Below are 19,393 nucleotides of genomic sequence, written 5' to 3'. Positions count from 1 at the left end.
CCCCAGTCACCCCCGGTGATTGGAGGGCTTGACGACTGGGCAGGCGCCTCGTCCTGTTTGGCACATTTATCGTATTTTTCTTTTCCGGGCTCATAATGGTCTGACAAAGGCCCGCCGACGGTAACTGGTTGAACCCGATGGTCCGGATAGGATGCAACGCAGAGACAGTCATCAACAACGTTGTTGAGCCTTGACACCTGACAGGACGCCCCTCCTGTACTTCGTCCGGGACCTCGTAGGAATGAGCTGGCCCGGAGTCTGCGGCAACGCAGCTTCGCCGCTACCCTGATCTCGCCTGTCATTAGAGATATCCGTACAGGCTGTTCGCCAACGAATGTACGTGCTGCTATAAGCTAGAGTCTCGCCTTGGGGGAGGTCCTCAACAGCCATTTGCTGGTGTAGATAACCTGACCTTTGCCACAGCCGACATTTGGTTAGTTGTATAACACAGATGATCTTTATGTTCACTACAACATACACACCTTGCTTTGCCTTGGATAAACTCAACTCACCTGACCCAACGTTTTCCTCTCCACCTTTTCGCCATTGCCCACGAACAGAGCCATCGTGGCATCACCCATAGCCCATCTACCTTGTTGTGTCTTACATCAAGATACAGGCTCCTTTCTATTTTCACTCCCTGAAGTGCCTGTCCAGTTGCGATCGCCGTGTTCAACTCAGCCTCGGCAACACTGGATGACGGCGGGAACGTTATGTGAATATCTATCGGCAGATATTCAATATCAGTCCTGGCCTCATTATTCCACCAGCCAGGCTGGTGATCGACGAAGTACAGCAAGGGACCCCCGAAGAAAGCTGCCTCCACTCATGACCGCCGTCGTCGCACCGAGAGGGGGATGAGGGAGGGGCCAAGATGATGTACATGGGAGGACGAGGTGCCTGATGAAGGCGGCCCAGACTAGGTTTTTCTTGTTCCTCTACGCACTGGCGCAGTGGTAGGTAGCATCGACTCAGCTTGCTTTGACAAGGAGGCCCCAATGTCAATGCTGGATTCCTTCTATGTCACTCTTTCTGTAGCCCCGAGGCTTCTAGTGCCGCTTCCTACCCTTCCATCGTAGAATGTTTTTCGTAGTACCGCGGGGAGCTTTGTGGGGCGCATGGTCCCAATGGCAAGACTTGGTGGACATACTGAGTTTGTGTTGAAGCAAGAAAACTGGCCATGCTTCGCAGCGGCCGCCACGGGGGTCCGTGAGCAGTAGACGGTAGAGTTGGCGCCGCTTCTCAAGCCTTGATTCGTTGCACGGACAGCAGGGTACATTTACAGCTAGCTGTGTTAGCCTTCAGCCTACGATGTGTCACCCATCTCCATATCTACGGCTCGCGCCCACGGGACGGGATATTATGCCTCTGAAAGGTTCCAACCGACAGTCCTGCCAAACCCGCAGCCCTTGGATGGCAGGTTGGCCTCGTATCTCGTTGCCCACGTATCTTGACAGTGTAGTGTGAACCAAGCAAAAGTCGGGTGCACCGTAGACGTCCTGCAGTGGGGCCAAGCTGTTACCCACGTCTTCCACACTTTGTTGCTTTTTCCTTCATGTTCCTGACGGCGAGGGGTTCAACCCGGACGAATCGATTGAAATTTGAGGTCCGCCTTTGTCTTGTTTGGTCTTGTCTTGCCCTTTGGCTCGCCTGTCTTCTGCATGGCATGGCATGGTCACAGCAGTTGACGGACCCACCATCCTGTATCCGTACAGACACCACTAGGTAATTGATTAGCCTGTTTGCTTGGGAGAGGTCCGGCCAAGTCATACTTTGCGGCCTCGGCCTCGCGCCCACTCACGAAGTAGAGTGAATGTACAAGGCTCGACCGAATGTTGTGGGCAAGCTATGAAATCATACTTCAAGTACATATCCGTAGTAGTATGGTAATTAGTGCAGTATACTACGTACCCAACAAAACCCAGGGCCCTAGAACAGCAGCACTCGAAGCATCGGGGCTGTGAAAAGAGGGATAACAGTACGTACCTTCCGCCAGGGTTACGGAACTACCCGTCACAACTGTCAATGTTTTTGGCGGAGGCTCTCTGGCTAGTGAAACCATCCAAGGACGGCAGCGCTAGCTTACGCCGTCGTTGTAGTCTGCCGAGTCCTCCACGCCATCAACCAAAGGTTGGGGACTGGGCAGGTCCAAATCCACAGACCGACGAATGCGGCCTCAATTGGCATTTATCAACGCCTGACGCTTGAATTTCACCTAGTTCTTCAAAGCTACGAAGCCTCCTGTTCGACGGAACACGCGCCCGCCAGTAGCCGGCGGTTCTGGGTGGCCGCCATCTGTCTCTGCCCCGTCAGCAAGCCCAGCTGTGAGGAGGTGAGTACAGATCATCGGGCCAAAAGCAAAGCAAAAGCAAAAGCAAAAGCAAAAGCAAATGCAAATGCAAATGCAAAAGCAACGGCAAGGCAAGGCATGGCAAGGCAAGGCAGGGCAAAAGGGTGTCAAAGCACAGCACACCAACTCCCCCATTTCCAACGCATACTGCGATACACCCTGCGGATCCCGAGCAGGGGCGATCTGCAACGTCTACAAGGCAAGGCGAGGCAGGGCATCTATGGCGAGAGCATTGCAATCGCAGCGCAGCGCCAGTTGAGGTGCTCCACCGCACTACGGTCCCTCCCCGAGTCCCCGATTCCATCGTTATGCCGGGCTTATCCTAGCCGGTGAACGGACTGAACCGGGTTCTCTTCTCCTCGCTCTCACGCTTCCTGTGACAGCCGGCGTTGCTTGCCCCCCTACACAGCAATGCTACATAGTAGTGTATGTTCTCTCAGTTATACCAAGCATGGCTGCCGTTTACTTTCAATTTGCCTGGTCCGGGGTGCGAGTCGGGGTGTTATCTTTTTCTTCTTTTCCTAGGCTATGGTGGCCGTGTGCTCCCCTTTTGTCATCGAGTGTCGGATCTGCACATATCTGCACCCCGTCGTCAAAGCGGCTCCCCTGTTCCTTTCACGTTCGCTCAGCTGTACTATGTTCTGTCCAGCCACCACCAGCCCAAGTCTCTCCGAGTCTTCCCCCCCCTGCTCCTCGTTATCCCCTGTTTGCTCCTCCTCACCACCTCCTCCTTGACCCCACCCCAACTAAAGTCCATCATTACCATCATTTCCCCCTACCCCTCCCCATGCAACGCATCGCCTGCTACAGGTTAGCCACACACACTAGCACTAGCCAAGGCACGTCTAATCTGATGGGGAGGTTCCAGGTCTCCATTTGTTCAATGTGTTCCTCCTGGCTGGGCGTTTGATGTGTACGAAATACAAGTACCTTGGTATGCCTGCACGTCGGCCTGCTTCCAAGAGGATACCATCTCAACTGGGACTTCCATCCTCCCAGTACGACTTTTGCAACAAAAAAAAAAAAGACCACAGATCCCCCCCAAAAAAAATTAAAGCCGAGAAAAAAGGAGGGGGGACAAGCCCTTCTCGTTCTCCATACTTTCAGCTAACGGTAACTACTTTGTGTCGTCTTGTCTCGCTGCCCATGCGAGAGCTTGGTCACCTACACGCCGTAACATACGACACACACGAGAGGTTCAGATTATAACTCCATCCTACCCACCCAACTTTAGCCTATCCTCCATTCAACTCCCAGCCCGTTCGTTCTCTTGCCGAGGCCTACACCACTGCCGCATTTTGCAACACCAATTCAACCTTGACACCCCTCGCCTGCCGTTGCCGAACCAGGACTACCCCGGATCAGCTCGACCACGGTCACCCCCGGACTCGTCAGGGAAACAGGTCCAGGGAGACTCGCAACAGTGCCGGTTCTCAAACACCACCGGCGTGGCTTGGAAGCCTCTCATCTATGCGCTGGCCCGGCACTCTTTAACCACGTCCACCTTTGTTGCTTTCTCCCAACCTTCCTTCATTCACGCCGAAGCCCATCGCAGAGACAAGACAGACAGACACTTCCTACAACCACCCTTCCGTCCCGCGAACTGAGGACCTGGCAAACAATTACAGTCTGTCTCCGCCCAGTCTTGTGGTTCATACTGATCCCGTCATTGGCGTCTCGCCCGTCTCTTGACACATACTCTCCATCATCTCAACACGAACACGCGCTCTCGGACCCAACCCGCCCCCGACACCTCGTTCCAAACATACACTGCTTGCCGGGGTTTTCCTCTTTCGGCTTGAACGACCATTGCCTCCGACTTGCAAAATAAACCGCCTGCCTCCGAGTTTCATATCGCAGCATTTGCACTTTCAGACATCACCAGTCAATCCTCCACGCTCACCCCGATCTACCCTCACCTTGGAAATCATACAGTTGATCATTACTGTACACTTCTACGACCTCAGAAACCGGACGAGCTCTCCAACTAAATCAACTTTGATCTTTCCAATCACACTACTTGGTAGTTACGCTCTCGACGTAATACGATATCAAGACTTGCGGTTCAAATCGACACCATGGTCTACTGCGGAAAGCCCTCGAGGGGCTGCCAGATGTGCCGGACTCGGAGGATAAAGGTAAGCCACCAGGTTGCCGTCGTTGCCGAGCAATGGCTTGGCTGGTTGCTGCGGCCCGCAAACTGACAACACATCTTCGCCGATAGTGTGACGAGACGAAGCCAACATGTAACCAATGCGCCAAGTCACGCCGTCAATGTCCTGGCTACAAGGACGAGTTTGACCTCGTCTTCCGGAATGAGACCAAGGCAACAGAGAGGAGGGCTCAAAAGGCAAACCGTAAAGCACTCGCCCAAAAGGGAAAAGACCTCGACTCGCCGACCTCAGTCTCTGACAAAAGCATATCGCCTACCTTCAAGAAAGAAATCGATTCGTCTACGGCTGTCATACCCGGCCTCAATGTCCCTGTAGAGCAGATGGCTAGTTGCCATTTCGTCGCCAACTACGTCTTGCTGCCGAGGCAAGGAAGCACTCGCGGATTCATGGAGTATTTGCTGCCTCTACTTAAGACTGACCAAGGAAACCACCATCTGCAGCATGCATTTAACGCGTGTGCTCTTGCATCTCTTGGAAACCGACCAAATGCTTCCGCAACAGGCCTTAGCGAAAAGGCGTTAGGTCACTACACCAGGGCTTTGGCTGAGACGCACATTGCCCTTCAGGACCCTGACCAGTCCAAGTCGGATGCTACGCTGGCTTCCGTGCTCATGCTCGGCCTATTCGAAAACATGACTGCACGGCAGATGGGCATGTTTGCTTGGGGTTCCCACATCGAGGGTGCTATCCAACTGGTAAAAGCACGCGGTCGGAAGCAGCTCCGAACCAAGACAGGCTTGCTACTTTTCATTGCCGTCCGGACGCAAATGATCATCCACACTCTTAGCACGGGCACGGCACCTATCATGGGCGTCGAGTGGTGGCTCAGTGACGCTGTCAAGGATGAAGCTGCCGCTCAGTGTCAGAGACTGAACATCAAGACCGCCGAGTTGCGCGCCGAAGTCACGCGACTGATGTCGACTGTGGCCCGAAGCCCAGAAAACATTGACATCATGCTTGACATGATTCGTCGGGCCCAGACCGTCGATCAGGAGATTGTGAACTGGATGAGGAATACGCCAGATTATTTCCAGTATACAACAGTGGCATGGGAGGACAACGTTCCGAATGGAGACTACTCCAAGGCCGAAGTGTTCCCAGGCCGTGTCGATGTTTACCAAGACTTCTGGATTGCGAGTGTCTGGAACATGGCCCGAGTATCTCGTCTCATTCTCGCCTCTGTCATCGTTCGCTGCGCCGCCTGGGTCTGTTCGCCAGTGGACTACCGCACGACACCAGAATACGCAACGGCGGCCCGGACATGCGTTGACACCATCAGCGACATCATTGCTTCGGTGCCCTATCACCTCGGATGGCACTTGAAGAGACCAGAGCTTCTCGAGCGAGCAAACATCTCAGGTTTTGCTTGTGGGTTGGAAGAGTCGCAGAAGGGCCTACCTGGGTATTTCCTGACCTGGCCCTTGGCTTGTTTGCATGGGCAAGACTACACGACGGACGCCCAAAGAGCCTGGGTGGTCGGACGATTGAAATTCATTGGTGATGAGTTGGGCGTCAAATATGCCCACATGTTGTCCCAGGTAAGCCAGGATTATCGCTACGCCTGCTGAGAATACTAGAGACTGACACATCACAGATGCAGGTTCGCATCCCCTCGATGCTAATTAGGAGGGACGGTCTGATGGCCCAGCCGTACCCTCAAGCCCACAACTTTGAGAAGCTGCTGTCGGCGAGGTTCGCACCACCCTCGTCAGGTTACTCTATGAACCCTCTGCAGCAACGCGAGGCTATGCAGAAGGATTTCGTAGAGAAGAACAAGGCGGAACTTCTCGCTAAAGCTACTGGGACAGCCGGACAGGCGGGGCAATGGGTGGCACAAAACTGGCTGACGGTACGACCGGGAGGCCAATAAAACTCACAAGTCTCGCTTCGAAGACACTTTCTCAGAAAGGATTTGATGGGGGACAACCCCGGCCAAGGCCTTCATTATTTCATACATGAGCGTTAATTTTGATACTATCCTGGCGGCTTCATCCACTTCATGATCTTGGCTCTCTCCGTGTTACGAGACAACGATGAGATTAGCGAAACGGCGGGGAGTACACGGCGGACGTTGACGTTACGCACAACCCCAATGAGGGAGTAGAAAAACAACAAAAAAAGGAGAGAAAAGGGGAGGGGGGTTTGGCGCCGCTTGCAAGCGGCTGGCTCTTTCACACAATGACTATCGCAGTCTGTATATGTGGGAACTTGAAGGAGGAAGGAATATTGATACCACGGCGTTGGATGTAATTTTTTCTCTAACTCCAAGGCAGTTTCAAAGTTGATGTTACATATTCTGTAGTCCAATCTTTACCAGCGTATTCTCACGAGTAGAAGATCAGCGGTCGCCATCATATGTCGTAATGCTATTATTAACTTGTAGACCAAGTTCAATCGTTCCATTGGAGTATCAATAATATTTTAGCGGGCGTAGCAGTGCCTGTTTTTGACCTACTACCTAGTCCCGTCTGTGGGCAGACACAAAGAATGTTTGTTCCTTGCCGGGCGAGGATCGATCAAGCCAAGTCAAACAAGTCCTCCACGGGAGATCGTTTACTATCATCTCAACCCTGGGCCGTTCGGCGCTGCCACTTTACCCCTCCCTCGCCATTACTATTCTGACCATCACAGGAACTGCTAAGGTATCTCGATAATCGCCTACCCACCCTCGCCTGCAGTCACTTTTGCCAAGGACGTTTCCGTTTTTCGATAACGGGTGCTGTACGACTGGCTTTGCAACCGTTACTGGGCGCTGTTTCCGCATCCTTTCGTCTTCCCTGTGCGGTTGCGCTTGTCCAGCCAAGGCACTCCTAGATGTCAGAAGACTCAAAGAAAATTTGTCGACCCAACGGCTGGTCGCGTTGCGAGGCCATTATTTAGTTTTTTTTATTTGGCCGACACTGTTCCCGCTTAGGTTCCAAGCCTTGACGACCCAGCTCTGGGTCTGATCGACGTAGTTTTCGGTCGAGGTGTGCTTGACGCCGACACGCACGCCGTCCTTAGTGAACACAACGTTTTTCTTTCCCATCCTCTCGGATGCTGTCTCCTGTATTTTGGTGACGGAGACGTAAACCTGCCAGAGCACCCAGGCGATGCCAGCGAGGAAGATAACGGTGATGATGAGGGGGAGGACCTGACTGTGCGATCGCAAGAGTATCTTGGGTTAGCGAATTGGGTCTCAGAGTTGCGGCGGGGGTTCATTTGGCGTATGCATATGATTGCGCGCTGGTCGCTTTGGAAGGGAATATCGGGAGAGAGAAGGTATTGAACACGCATGAATGCGCTCGCACTGCGATTTCCGTCCCTCCTATGTTGCCTGGGTTGTCCTCTTACCTTATAGTTGAGGGGGGCTGCGGCTGCGCTTTCTTGCCCCACGCCATGATAAATTGTGGTCACCGTTTCTCGAGGTTGGGGTTGAGGTTCCAGAAGAGGTGAAAATTTTCAAAGGTATCTAGATTGCCTTGTTTGAAGAGAAAAGGGAAACTGCGAGGGGAACGAGTCAACGCCAAAGAGGTGCCTGCCAAGTGGATATAAAACGACGATCGAGGGGTAGGTTGAAAGGAAGATCGATTTGCGGATTGGCGAAGGACCAAGGTTGGGGGGCAAAGAAAAAGGAAAAGGGAAAAATGACAAAATGGTAGCACTCAGCAAGAAAGAGCAGAGCGGCGGGCGAGGGGCAACAGACGAAGAAAAAGAAGATGAAGAAGGGAGCTGGTGGCCGGGAAGCTAAAGTAAGAAAGGTAAGGTAGATAGAGACTGGAGAGTCCAGACGAGACCTGCGCACCTCCCGACCCTCTAATCAACAGCAGGTGACGGCACGCTACCTATATTGCAGTACCTAGCACTCCCACTCTCCTATCCGCACGACCTCCCACCCAAGGTAAGGTAAGGTAGCCAAGGTACGGATACTTGTCGGCAGCGTACCCCGTACAATCCACGACGTACATCACCAGCTGAAAGCCGAGTCGCGACGACACGCAATCGAGCAACAGCCCAGTGCTCGGCGCAGGGGACTTGAAGTGGCCCAGGGGGGCCGGGTGGGGATCCAAAGCCCTGAGAGGCTGAGAGGATGGGCGGGAGGGGCAATCAACCGTCCTAGTGTGCTTTTACGGGGATGCTAAGCACTGCAGCGGCCCCGCCGGTGCTGGGATACATACATGGCACACCCTTCTTGCAGGCTGGCGGACCTTGAGCGCCCAATAGCCCACCATTGACTAGTTTTCCGAGGTCTTTTGTAAGTTTGGTTTGTATAGATCACAGCTAGAGCGTGATCTATCGAGGTCGATTGGTAGCAGTTGGGCCAATCTGGTCATGTTTCTTGCGTGTAAGTTGCCATGCATTGGCGTGATAATGGCCATACTTAAAAGCAACCTGGTCCAGCCAACGTGAAGGGACTGACAGCCTACACATGTGTGCCGACGAGCTGGGACAGCTCTGTTGGAGGCCAACACTGCCACTAGAACGGAACTCAGTGCCGCTCAGGGCCATTGCACCGACTCAAAAGGGCATCGGCCCCACGATGTACGAGATGGAAATGATATGAGAGTGACCTGTCGGCGAGTTTGCATCCATGTTGGCAGGCATTTATATGGAATGAACCCGTTCTGGATTGATGTGTCCTCCCTTCGGATGTTCGGTTGTTCGCTAAGATGATGGACGGTACATCTGTGCCGTCCCTTTCTCGGCATGCCGCCTCTTCTTGGCACTTACGGCAAGGTGAACACCGAGGTCGGGTTCAAGTCATCAGGGGCACTGGACCGAACCTAAAGCAAGGTTGGTGAGATGAGGTAGCTAATTAATGTAAGGCTCTTTAAGGTGGACAAGCATGGCACCAATGGGCTGAACGATGCAGGTAATTGCAGCTGCGAATGACAGACGTCCAAGGTGGGCTTTTGCCCACAGCACTGGGACGGCCTGGGCAGGCCTCCCTTACGGCACAAAGATATCCCGATATCCGATCTCTCCTCGCCTCGTATGGTCCGTGCTGAGATGCTGCCCGCCGCCACGCGTGTTGACCGCCAGCCGTCAGGAGCATGACACACTAGGCCACTTAAGCCCTGGAGCACGATAGAGGTGAACACCTACTCGACTCGAAGCAGGAACGACGAGTGGGTTAAACCACCTGTCCATTCGACTTTATCCAAGGCTGCCAACTGCACCTTGCCTCTCCTCCCTCAATCGCAGCCCGATTCGGCTATCCAGGTCAGCCTTGTCCAACACCCATCGACAACTATCATCTGTTGCTGTGGACACATCTCCGTTGAAGCTGTCTGCTGTCCTCTTTGCCCCTCGCTACGCCACGCCGCCTGTTGCGTACCCCCAAAAAAGCGGCACTGGCCACACGCAACAACCGACTTTCAACATCCACGTTTCCATCTATCGCGGAGCTGCTGGTTGAAATCAACCCACCTCTAGAAGTAGCACAACCTCCCTCCTTACCGCCCACCATGTCGGCGCCGAACGACGGCTACGGCCAATACCCCCCGCAACAGCAACCTTATGCCGATCAGCCTCAGGATGCCTACGACGCACAGGGAGCCCAAGCTCCCCAACCAGCTGTCGCCGACCAGGGCAAGAAGAAGAAGAGAGGTTATGCTACCCAGGCCTATGAGTTTGGAGCTGGTGCCAACTCCAATACTGCCGGCACACCTGCCCAAGCGCAATCCAGCCCATATGGCATACCCCAGCCGCAGGCCCCGGCCTATGGAGGTTATCCTCAGCCAGATGCCCAACCCGCCGCTGCAGCTTACGGTTCCCCTCAGCCGCAGCAACAATACGGCGTGCCCCAACCCCCGGCCGCTCAGGCAGGAGGGTATGGCGGATATCAGCCTCCCGATGCCGGTTATCCTGCTCCCGGCGGCGCTCCTGCTGCCCCCGGGGTTGCTGGCCTCAACCAGCAGATGGCCGGCATGAACCTAGGCGGCCAGCCACAGCAACCTGCCCCTGGTCAGGCAGCGCGCCCTGTGGCTCTGAACCAGCTCTATCCTACCGACTTGATGAACCAGCCGTTCAATGTCTCCGAGCTGGATCTGCCTCCTCCTCCCATCATCCTGCCTCCCAATGTACGTCACTGTTTGTTCCTCCCGGCGAAGCTTCTTGTTGACAATTGGATCCGTAGACCAGCGTTACCCCATCCCCCGATGCGAATTGCTCTCCTAAATATGTGCGCTCCACGCTTAACGCCGTGCCGACCACACACTCTCTTTTGAAGAAGTCACGGTTACCCTTTGCGCTTGTCATTCAGCCTTACGGAGCACTTCACGACAGCGAGGACCCAATTCCAGTCGTACAGGATCAAGTCATCGCGCGTTGTCGGCGATGCAGGACATACATCAACCCCTTCGTTACCTTCTTGGATCATGGCCACCGCTGGCGTTGCAACATGTGCAACCTGACGAACGATGTGCCCCAAGCTTTCGACTGGGATGCCGCTTCCCAGAGGAGCACTGACCGATGGGGACGTTATGAGCTCAATTATTCCGTCGTCGAGTTCGTCGCTCCTCAGGAATACATGGTGCGCCCGCCCCAGCCGCTGGTTTACCTGTTCCTTTTCGATGTCAGTTATGCCGCTGTGTCAACCGGTCTTCTTGCCACCAGCGCTCGTACTATCCTCGACAGTCTCGACAGAATACCCAATGCCGATCGTCGTACACGTCTTGGTTTTATCGCTGTTGACTCAAGCCTGCATTATTTCTCGGTTCCCAAGGACGGCGAGGAGAATACCGAGACAAGCATGTTGGTCGTCAGCGATCTGGACGAACCGTTCCTGCCTGTGCCCCAGGATTTGCTGGTGCCCCTGACTGAGAGCCGCCAGAGCATCGAGGGCTTCTTGACCAAGCTGCCCGAGATGTTCCAGAGCAACCAGAACAACGGTTCTGCGATGGGCTCGGCCCTTAGAGCTGGCCACAAACTTATTTCGGCACTGGGAGGAAAGATTGTCGTGCTTAGCGCTTCGCTACCAAACGTGGGTGTCGGCAAACTGGATATGCGTGAAGACAAGAAGCTGCTCGGCACGAGCAAGGAAAGCAGCCTACTGCAAACTGCCAACAGCTTCTACAAGAGCTTTGCTGTCGAATGCTCCAAAAACCAGGTCTCCATCGACATGTTCCTTTTCTCATCGCAGTACCAGGATGTTGCCTCTTTGAGCAACCTACCGAGATACACCGGAGGACAGACTTGGTTCTACCCAGGCTGGAACGCCGGCCGTCCGGAAGATGCCATCAAGTTTGCTTCCGAGTTCAGTGACTACCTGTCATCAGAGATTGGCTTAGAGGCGGTGCTTCGCGTTCGTGCCACCACCGGTCTGCGCATGAATGCCTTCTACGGTAACTTCTTCAACAGGAGCTCGGATCTTTGCGCATTCCCGGCTTTCCCTCGCGACCAATGCTATGTTGTTGAAGTTGCCATCGACGAAAACCTGACGAAGAACGTTGTGTGCTTGCAGACTGCTGTTCTTCATACAACTTGCAACGGAGAGCGTCGTATTCGTGTTATGACGCTGGCTCTTCCGACAACCACAAATCTCGCCGATATTTACGCCTCCGCTGACCAGCAGGCAATCACAACATACTTTAGTCACAAGGCGGTGGAGCGTGCCTTAAGTGGAGGGCTGGAGGCTGCCCGCGACTCTCTCCAGAACAAGTTGATCGAGCTTTTGCAGACTTTCAGAAAGGAACTTGCCGGCGGCAGCATGGGCGGTGGCTTGCAATTCCCGTCTAACCTTCGTGGTCTCCCTATTCTCTTTTTGGGTCTTATGAAGAACGTTGGTCTGCGGAAGTCGGCTCAGATTCCGTCGGACCTGCGGTCGGCTGCGCTCTGCCTGTTGTCAACGCTTCCCGTTCCCCTCTTGATGCAGTATATCTACCCCCGACTATACTCGTTGCATGATATGCCCGACAATGCGGGTGTGCCCGACCAGGAAACGAGCCAGATTGCGCTCCCGCCGCCATTGAACCTCTCATCGGAACGTTTTGCCCCCTACGGTTTGTATCTTATCGACGACGGCCAGACGCAATTCTTGTGGGCCGGCCGAGACGCAGTACCGCAACTCTTGACCGACGTGTTTGGCGTTGAGGACAGGACCCAATTGCGGGTAGGCAAGGGTGCCGTGCCGGAGTTGGAGAACGACTTCAACGAGCGGGTACGGGCAGTCGTCCACAAGAGCCGGGACCACAAGTCCAAGGGAGTTGGCAGCATCATACTACCCCACCTCTATATTGTCCGAGAAGACGGAGAGCCGAGCCTTAAGTTGTGGGCGCAGACGCTGCTGGTGGAGGACAGAGCGGATCAGGGCATGAGCGCAGCGCAATGGCTCGGAATTCTTAGAGAAAAGGTAAGCACAATCAGTGCACATGCATGGGATGGATAACATTGCTAACAGTATGTATAGGTTGTTACTTGATTAAGCTTCGCTAACGGGGATGTTGAGTTGTTGGGACTTCTGGTGGTGTTGGCTTTATTTAGACTAATCTCTGTCAAAAGTAGAGATCAATACGCATAAATTTGGCGAAGTGTTCATCAGGCCTTCACACGGCGGTCATACTTGCTCCTTGTTCAAGGGAGATCCGGCCGCGTGGCTTCGATAGTTATCACGAGTTGAAGGGATCCTGGAGACGTACGAACCATGACAGATGCCAGTGTGCACCTCGGCCAAGGGTGCTTTTCCTTCTCCCTTGTTTGTTTTCTTCTGAACCGTTCGCCTTCGGGAAATGGGCCTGTCCCGGAAGATTGATAAGCTTGTGTGGGCTCAACTTGCGGGTTCAACTTGCGTATCAGCCCGATGACCTGTCATATGTCAGGGTAGCGGCAGTGGAAACCCCCCCCCCCCAAAGTCATGCTGAGGGATCTCACGGTGGTCTGGTCAGCAGCGCCCTCAAGCCTGACCCGCCGTCCCGTCTTTCTAGCAGTCGGATTCTGGGGGGGCGGGTTGGATTGGACGGGATCAAGGAAGGGAATTGGGTGATGGGTGGGTAGTGAAACTGGCACCAGTGATATGTGAAACACACGCGCCGAGGTGAGAGGAGACCGCCTCGGGGGCCAATGGCAGGCGGGGCTAGGCGCCGCTGTAGTCTGTACGTGTGCCTGGCTGCAGTGTGCTGGCCAATGCCGGCCGAGAGATGGGCTTTGGGGTCATCCCATGGCGCGGCGTGATCCTAGAATAAATGGCAAAGATTTAAAAATAAAAAATAAAAATTTGATTTGTCACATGGCAGTTGTGATTCTGTGTATTGTTTTTGTTGGAAAAGAGAAAGCTGGTCGGACAGAGAGTCGGGGGGTTGTAACAGCTCGGTAGCTCGACGTATTGTTGAGTGGGTAAAAGAGAAACAGAGTTCACTGTCCCTGTAAGGATGTCCCTGACTAGGGCAGGATACCGGGGATATGCACGTATCAAGCTTGTACTGCTAGCGTGCTCCTTATCCATACTTTCATGCTGCTGCGGCTTTTGAAGGATAACTGGATAGCCTGGATATGACTTCAGATAGCACGTGTAACCTTCTGGACGATGAGCTCGTGGGCAGTGGAACGTCCCATAGCATGTTTTGTCCGAGGGGCCAGACCCAGCAAGGTGGTCGACGTTCGGTGCTGACGGCAACTGGGCGTAATAAGATGCAGGGAACAGCATTGACACGTAGCCGCCTGCCTGCTCGGATTTGGATGGAGCGAGTCGGGTTGTATCCGTCGGGGGGGGGGGGGGGGGGGGGGGGGGGCATGCCATCTACCTGAAGCTTGTTTGGGTATGGACTCTTTTAGTCGTGGGAACCTGGAGAACAGTCGCAGAGATTTTACCTTGGTTGTTGCTTGAGGCATCTACAAGTTTATAGACTTCTTGTGTGGGTTTAAGTGTCGGACGGATCAGGTGGTGAAACTTGCCTAAAGCTGGGTTCAGAGACTGGGATTCAAAATAGCCCAGGCTATCAAATGGTCGGAACAGAATAGAATCACATGTCTTACTTACTATGCAGATGGTCCCAGGCTGGGTTGGCTGCACAAGAAAGTAAGTATCGTAGATCTCTGTCCTTTTCAAACCGGGTCCGGCACCGTCGTGTCGGACTCATATTCCTGCATCGGTTGTTGTAGACGCCCTTAATGGTTTTCTTGTAGTGGTTTATCCTGAATCGCTTCTTTGTCTCCTACCACGCAAGCAATTGGCTTTGTTAGTCGCCGGGGTGGCCCTGATAACCCGTCCCTGAAGCCTTTCCTCGTCGCGTCCAGGAACACGTTGGAGTTCCCTGAACAAGAGAGGCAGATCATTTATTATGCAGCTATTCGACGAACCGTTCAATTAACCAACCGTCTTTAAGCCGATGATGTTGGTCTAGCCCAGGATAACCACATAGATGCCAGGTGTATCTGCAGCTTAGCCTGCCATGCTCGTCTTATGGCGAGGGTGAGAGTGAGAGAGAGCGAACCAGATCCTGTCCAACGAAACGCACCGTAGAGGACGGAAAGAAAGTCTCTGCATCTCACGTGTTCATTTGTGTAGCCCTGGGGTACATGCAGTTGTATGCTGTTCATGTAAGTGCCCCAGATAGAATCACAGCCATTGCAATCGGTTGTTTTATACACAACCTCGCACACCAAGCAATTCGTTAATTGCCTGTACATTGTTATTAGGTTGCATACAGATGCTGTGGTAGTAGCTTGGCCTTCCGCGCCCAAGCCCTCATTATCTGGACAGCTATGTGGTCCCCTGCTTTGGGGGTTCCTGAAGCAAGCGCGTTTCGAAACAGGAGTACCTGGACCTTCTCCTAGTGTCTTCAACGCACCTTGGCTCAGGTATCCGTACATGCATGGTCCTGTGGCTAGCCTTGACTAGCCCCGGCTTGAGGGACGCTATGTAGTGAAGTAAGTACCTGCCTTACCGCGCACCACCAATTACCGGAAAGCAGTAGACACCACCACTACGCCTTATCCATTGGCGAGGTGAGGTACCCCCCCTAGTTACCTCACGAACTCAAGGTACCTTAACTTTGGTCCAGGCGGCCAAGTCCCGCTACTTGTTCCCCTCCCCCTCCCCCTCCCCCTCTCTTCCCTCCGCCGCTCGCGGCTTCTCAAGTCCCAATCCCAGGACTCACCAGCTTTCCACGAGACAACAGCCCGTCCTACCCCTCTTCGACATCTTCGCTCTCTCCTGTTCTTTACCTCAGCTTCTGCTATACACTGGCAGAAGACCAGACGGACCAACAGCAAGCCTAGCAAGAGATTAACACCACAACCGCCTGCTCCCCTGTGCCCAGTTTGTCGGGAGAAGACAACATAGAGTGTCGAATCTGCAGCGGGGTAAGACCGTCTATCTGACCAGGCCCTGTGCCATTCCTTCCCCTTCCACATTACCTTATTACCCTTGGCTTGACCATCACAGGCTCACAGGAATCCCCTTCCTCTCCAGCCTCAGTTGCCTACCTACCTATCTACATTTACCGAAACATCGACAGATATTATCCATTACCTTCCCTCACCTCACCTTCCCTCACCTTGCTTCTCCCGCACAGCCGTCTCACATCCTCAACTTCTGGTACGTACTTGGACATGTTCCTATTTGCATCCAATCCCCCCGTCGCTGCATTGCCCGGTGCCTCATAATCCTCCTCGTCGTCCTCCTCCTCTTCCACTTTACCCCTCCCGGCATTTTCCCCCTTCGTTTCCCCTTCCAATTCCGCCCCGAAGATCATACAGAGAGCCACAAATCCAAGCCGTTCCCAAAAGAAGACGCATCCAAGCGGCCGCTTGTCCGTTTAACCACCTCCCTTCCGCCCCGGTCCAGGAGTCCGTATAGCAGAAGCTCAACCACTCTGCTCTGCCCTTCTCTTGGCCCGCTTGCCTGTCTCGTCGTCTTGTGCGCACCTTGGGCATCTCTCGTCTGAAGTCCTGTCGCAGGGGGCGCTCGGTTCATCGCCCGTTCCCCTTACCTTTGCCTCGTTTCGTTGCGTCGCGACCCGCTTTCGGTCCTGTCGCCCTCATCTCTGGCCACGCTCTCTGTGCCTGTGCTCGCGCTTTGCTCCTGCTCTTCTGGAAGCTTGTTTGCGCCGCATCTGCCTGCCGCTCCAAACTCTCCTAGACAGAACGCTTGCTTTCGAGAAGGCAGGAAGAAGGCGGACACAGCACCCTTTAGCCGTTGCTTCCTCAGTAGCTCGCAAACTTCTTGGATGTTTTTGGCCTGGCTTTGACCTACATTGCGCTACATGCACTGCACTGCATGCACTACACCACACTACTACAGTCCTGTCCTGTCCCGTACCCCGTCCGACCCAGCTGTTTTGGACCCTCACTTCACTCAACCTTGCGCATTCCGGGATACCTACCTGTTCTGTCACTTACCCCGTTGGAGCTCCTTCCAGCTAACACCAACTCTGAACTTCCAGCCCGCTGCCCATCACACCGGAAACTTGCAATCATCACCACCCCCTTGTCAAGCCACCGACAATTGCCTCGCCTACTGAAAGCTGCACCGCTCCGCACCGCTCCGCACCGACCAAGGGGGGGAAAACTTCCTCTGCGTGCTTTACAACCAAATCCGAGACGTTGACCAGAATCAAACACTCCCGGCCTGTGACAAGCGGACCTCACCCAGAGCACTAAGGCCCGAGCGGACCCAAGAAACACGGCCCTCGCCCACTTTCGAACCTCCGACGACACTCGTCCCCTTCCACACTTCCGTCCGTCTCTCTTTGACCCTTTTCCCCCTCTCTCCAAAAACCTCCAAGCCGATACGCCTGCGTCTGTTCATTGACTGGACTGACCTGGTTCTTTTTCCACCGCCAAAGAACAAAGTCCCTCCCCCCCGGTTTGCGAAGCTTTGTGTCTGCGACGTCCTTCATTTTTTGACAGCCGTCGATCCCACCCTGCCTTCCGACAAGTCACAAACGGCCCTCCCGCCAATAATTATACCCCCGCAGACCGCGATAGTAAAATACTCCTGGCTCCTTACCGAACCACGGCTCAGAGCAATTGTGGTTCTGCAAGACAAGCCTTATTAGGACGTCTTAATTCTCACACTCTCTCGCCCCCTTTCTTTTATCTCCGCCCGAGGTAGTATCTCCTTCGCGAGGACCCGCTTGTGGTATTACTCTATCGACAACTGCCTCGACAACTCCCTCCACATCGATACCATCGTCGCACACCACCAACAATGTCGCGCGCGAATCCCCCCAATGCTTCGGGCTCCCGAAAGATCTCGTTCAACGTGAGCGAGCAGTACGACATTCAAGATGTCGTTGGTGAGGGTGCTTATGGAGTTGTCTGGTGCGTCAACCCGAGTCCCAATGAGAGTGTCGAGGAACCATGTTGCTAACTCGGCGACGTAACAGCTCCGCGATACACAAGCCTTCTGGTCAAAAGGTGGCTATCAAGAAGATCACACCCTTCGACCACTCCATGTTCTGTCTGCGAACCCTGCGTGAGATGAAGCTTCTGAGATACTTCAACCACGAGAACATCATCTCCATCCTCGACATCCAGAAGCCTCGCAGCTACGAAACCTTTAACGAGGTCTACCTGATCCAAGTAAGCAACCCTCTCATGCTACGGGTTACGGAGCTAGGACAACAGCTGACATGACTGTCTCTGTCTTTAGGAACTCATGGAGACGGACATGCACCGCGTTATCCGAACCCAAGACCTGTCCGACGACCACTGCCAATACTTCATCTATCAAACCCTCCGCGCCCTCAAGGCCATGCACTCGGCCAATGTCCTTCACCGTGACTTGAAGCCCTCCAATCTGCTCCTGAACGCCAACTGCGATCTCAAAGTCTGTGACTTCGGTCTAGCGCGTTCCGCTGCCTCGCAAGAGGACAACTCGGGATTCATGACGGAATACGTTGCGACGCGGTGGTATCGTGCTCCGGAAATCATGTTGACATTCAAGGAGTACACGAAGGCGATTGACGTATGGTCTGTCGGCTGCATCCTGGCAGAGATGCTGAGCGGAAAGCCCTTGTTTCCTGGCAAGGATTGTAAGTTAATCTCGACACCGGCCCTTTTGCTTGTAGACCACAGAAGGCTAATGATGGCGTGCATCAGACCACCACCAGCTTACCTTGATCCTTGACGTCCTTGGCACCCCGACAATGGAGGATTACTACGGAATCAAGTCCCGCCGCGCGAGAGAGTACATCCGCTCGCTTCCCTTTAAGAAGAAGGTGCCATTCCGGACCTTGTTCCCCAAGACCTCCGACCTGGCTCTCGACCTTCTCGAAAAGCTCCTCGCCTTCAACCCCGTTAAGCGCATCACGGTCGAGGACGCTCTCAAACACCCCTACCTCGAGCCGTACCACGACCCGGATGATGAGCCCACTGCACCGCCCATCCCGGAGGAGTTCTTCGACTTTGACAAGCACAAGGATAACTTGAGCAAGGAGCAGCTGAAGCAACTGATTTACCAGGAGATTATGCGGTGAGCAATGGCACAGGTCAGGCAAGGATGGGGGGAGGTTGGCGTGTGGACGGTGCCAGGGACACATGGTCTGCCGGAGGCGACGTGAGAATGAGAGCAAAGTGGTAGTACTTGAGCATGGGAGGAATGACTCTATAGACAATCGACGTGGAAAGGAGAACCAAGCCTTGGGGTTTGCGGAGGTCGGGAAATACAAAGGAACATGTGAGGGTGAGGCAGGCTCGATTAGAACCAGTCGAATGAATGATGGATAGGCAAATGTTTCTCTCGTCTAATTTCCTTCTTGTCCCCTTCGACTACTTGCTCTCCTTCGCATACCATACCCTTTGGGCACTCACCAACCGCAATTCCCGAAGACATTATGTTTCCGTGACCTGGCGGGGGCAGCGTGTTGACCGGTATCCGAGCCCGATATAACAACGCCACGTATTTTCCAGACAAACGGCGAGGTCTTCAAAGTATCCAAAGCATCAG

At 54.0% G+C, this 19,393-nt stretch overlaps 4 protein-coding genes across 4 annotated transcripts; 3 read left to right on the top strand and 1 right to left on the bottom strand.

Moving 5' to 3' along the window:
- Window positions 1-4,428: 4,428 nt before the first annotated feature.
- On the top strand, window positions 4,429-6,394 carry EsH8_I_000620 (Zn(II)2Cys6 transcription factor domain-containing protein; the record flags this gene model as incomplete). The annotated part of the gene is made up of 3 exons (XM_083268033.1): window positions 4,429-4,488; window positions 4,575-6,062; window positions 6,119-6,394. 3 exons carry the CDS (start codon window positions 4,429-4,431, stop codon window positions 6,392-6,394), a joined length of 1,824 nt encoding a protein of 607 aa, XP_083118471.1.
- Window positions 6,395-7,396: 1,002 nt separating this feature from the next.
- EsH8_I_000619 (uncharacterized protein) lies at window positions 7,397-7,904 on the bottom strand (the record flags this gene model as incomplete). The annotated part of the gene is made up of 2 exons (XM_083268032.1): window positions 7,397-7,661; window positions 7,858-7,904. The coding sequence occupies 2 exons, from the start codon at window positions 7,902-7,904 to the stop codon at window positions 7,397-7,399; spliced, it is 312 nt and encodes a 103-aa protein (XP_083118470.1).
- A 2,067-nt stretch (window positions 7,905-9,971) lies between these two features.
- EsH8_I_000618 (COPII subunit SEC24) lies at window positions 9,972-12,925 on the top strand (the record flags this gene model as incomplete). Its single annotated transcript, XM_083268031.1, has 3 exons — window positions 9,972-10,586; window positions 10,643-12,856; window positions 12,914-12,925. The coding sequence occupies 3 exons, from the start codon at window positions 9,972-9,974 to the stop codon at window positions 12,923-12,925; spliced, it is 2,841 nt and encodes a 946-aa protein (XP_083118469.1).
- A 4,728-nt stretch (window positions 12,926-17,653) lies between these two features.
- On the top strand, window positions 17,654-18,923 carry EsH8_I_000617 (mitogen activated protein kinase; the record flags this gene model as incomplete). Its single annotated transcript, XM_083268030.1, has 4 exons — window positions 17,654-17,766; window positions 17,832-18,027; window positions 18,098-18,479; window positions 18,547-18,923. 4 exons carry the CDS (start codon window positions 17,654-17,656, stop codon window positions 18,921-18,923), a joined length of 1,068 nt encoding a protein of 355 aa, XP_083118468.1.
- Between the last annotated feature and the right edge of the window lie 470 nt (window positions 18,924-19,393).

Source organism: Colletotrichum jinshuiense, chromosome 1 (genome assembly GCF_051148585.1).
Source record: "Colletotrichum jinshuiense chromosome 1, complete sequence".
Classification (NCBI taxonomy): domain Eukaryota; kingdom Fungi; phylum Ascomycota; class Sordariomycetes; order Glomerellales; family Glomerellaceae; genus Colletotrichum; species Colletotrichum jinshuiense.
The sequence above is the reverse complement of the archived record's forward strand: the minus strand, read 5'-3'. Positions and strand labels throughout refer to the sequence as shown.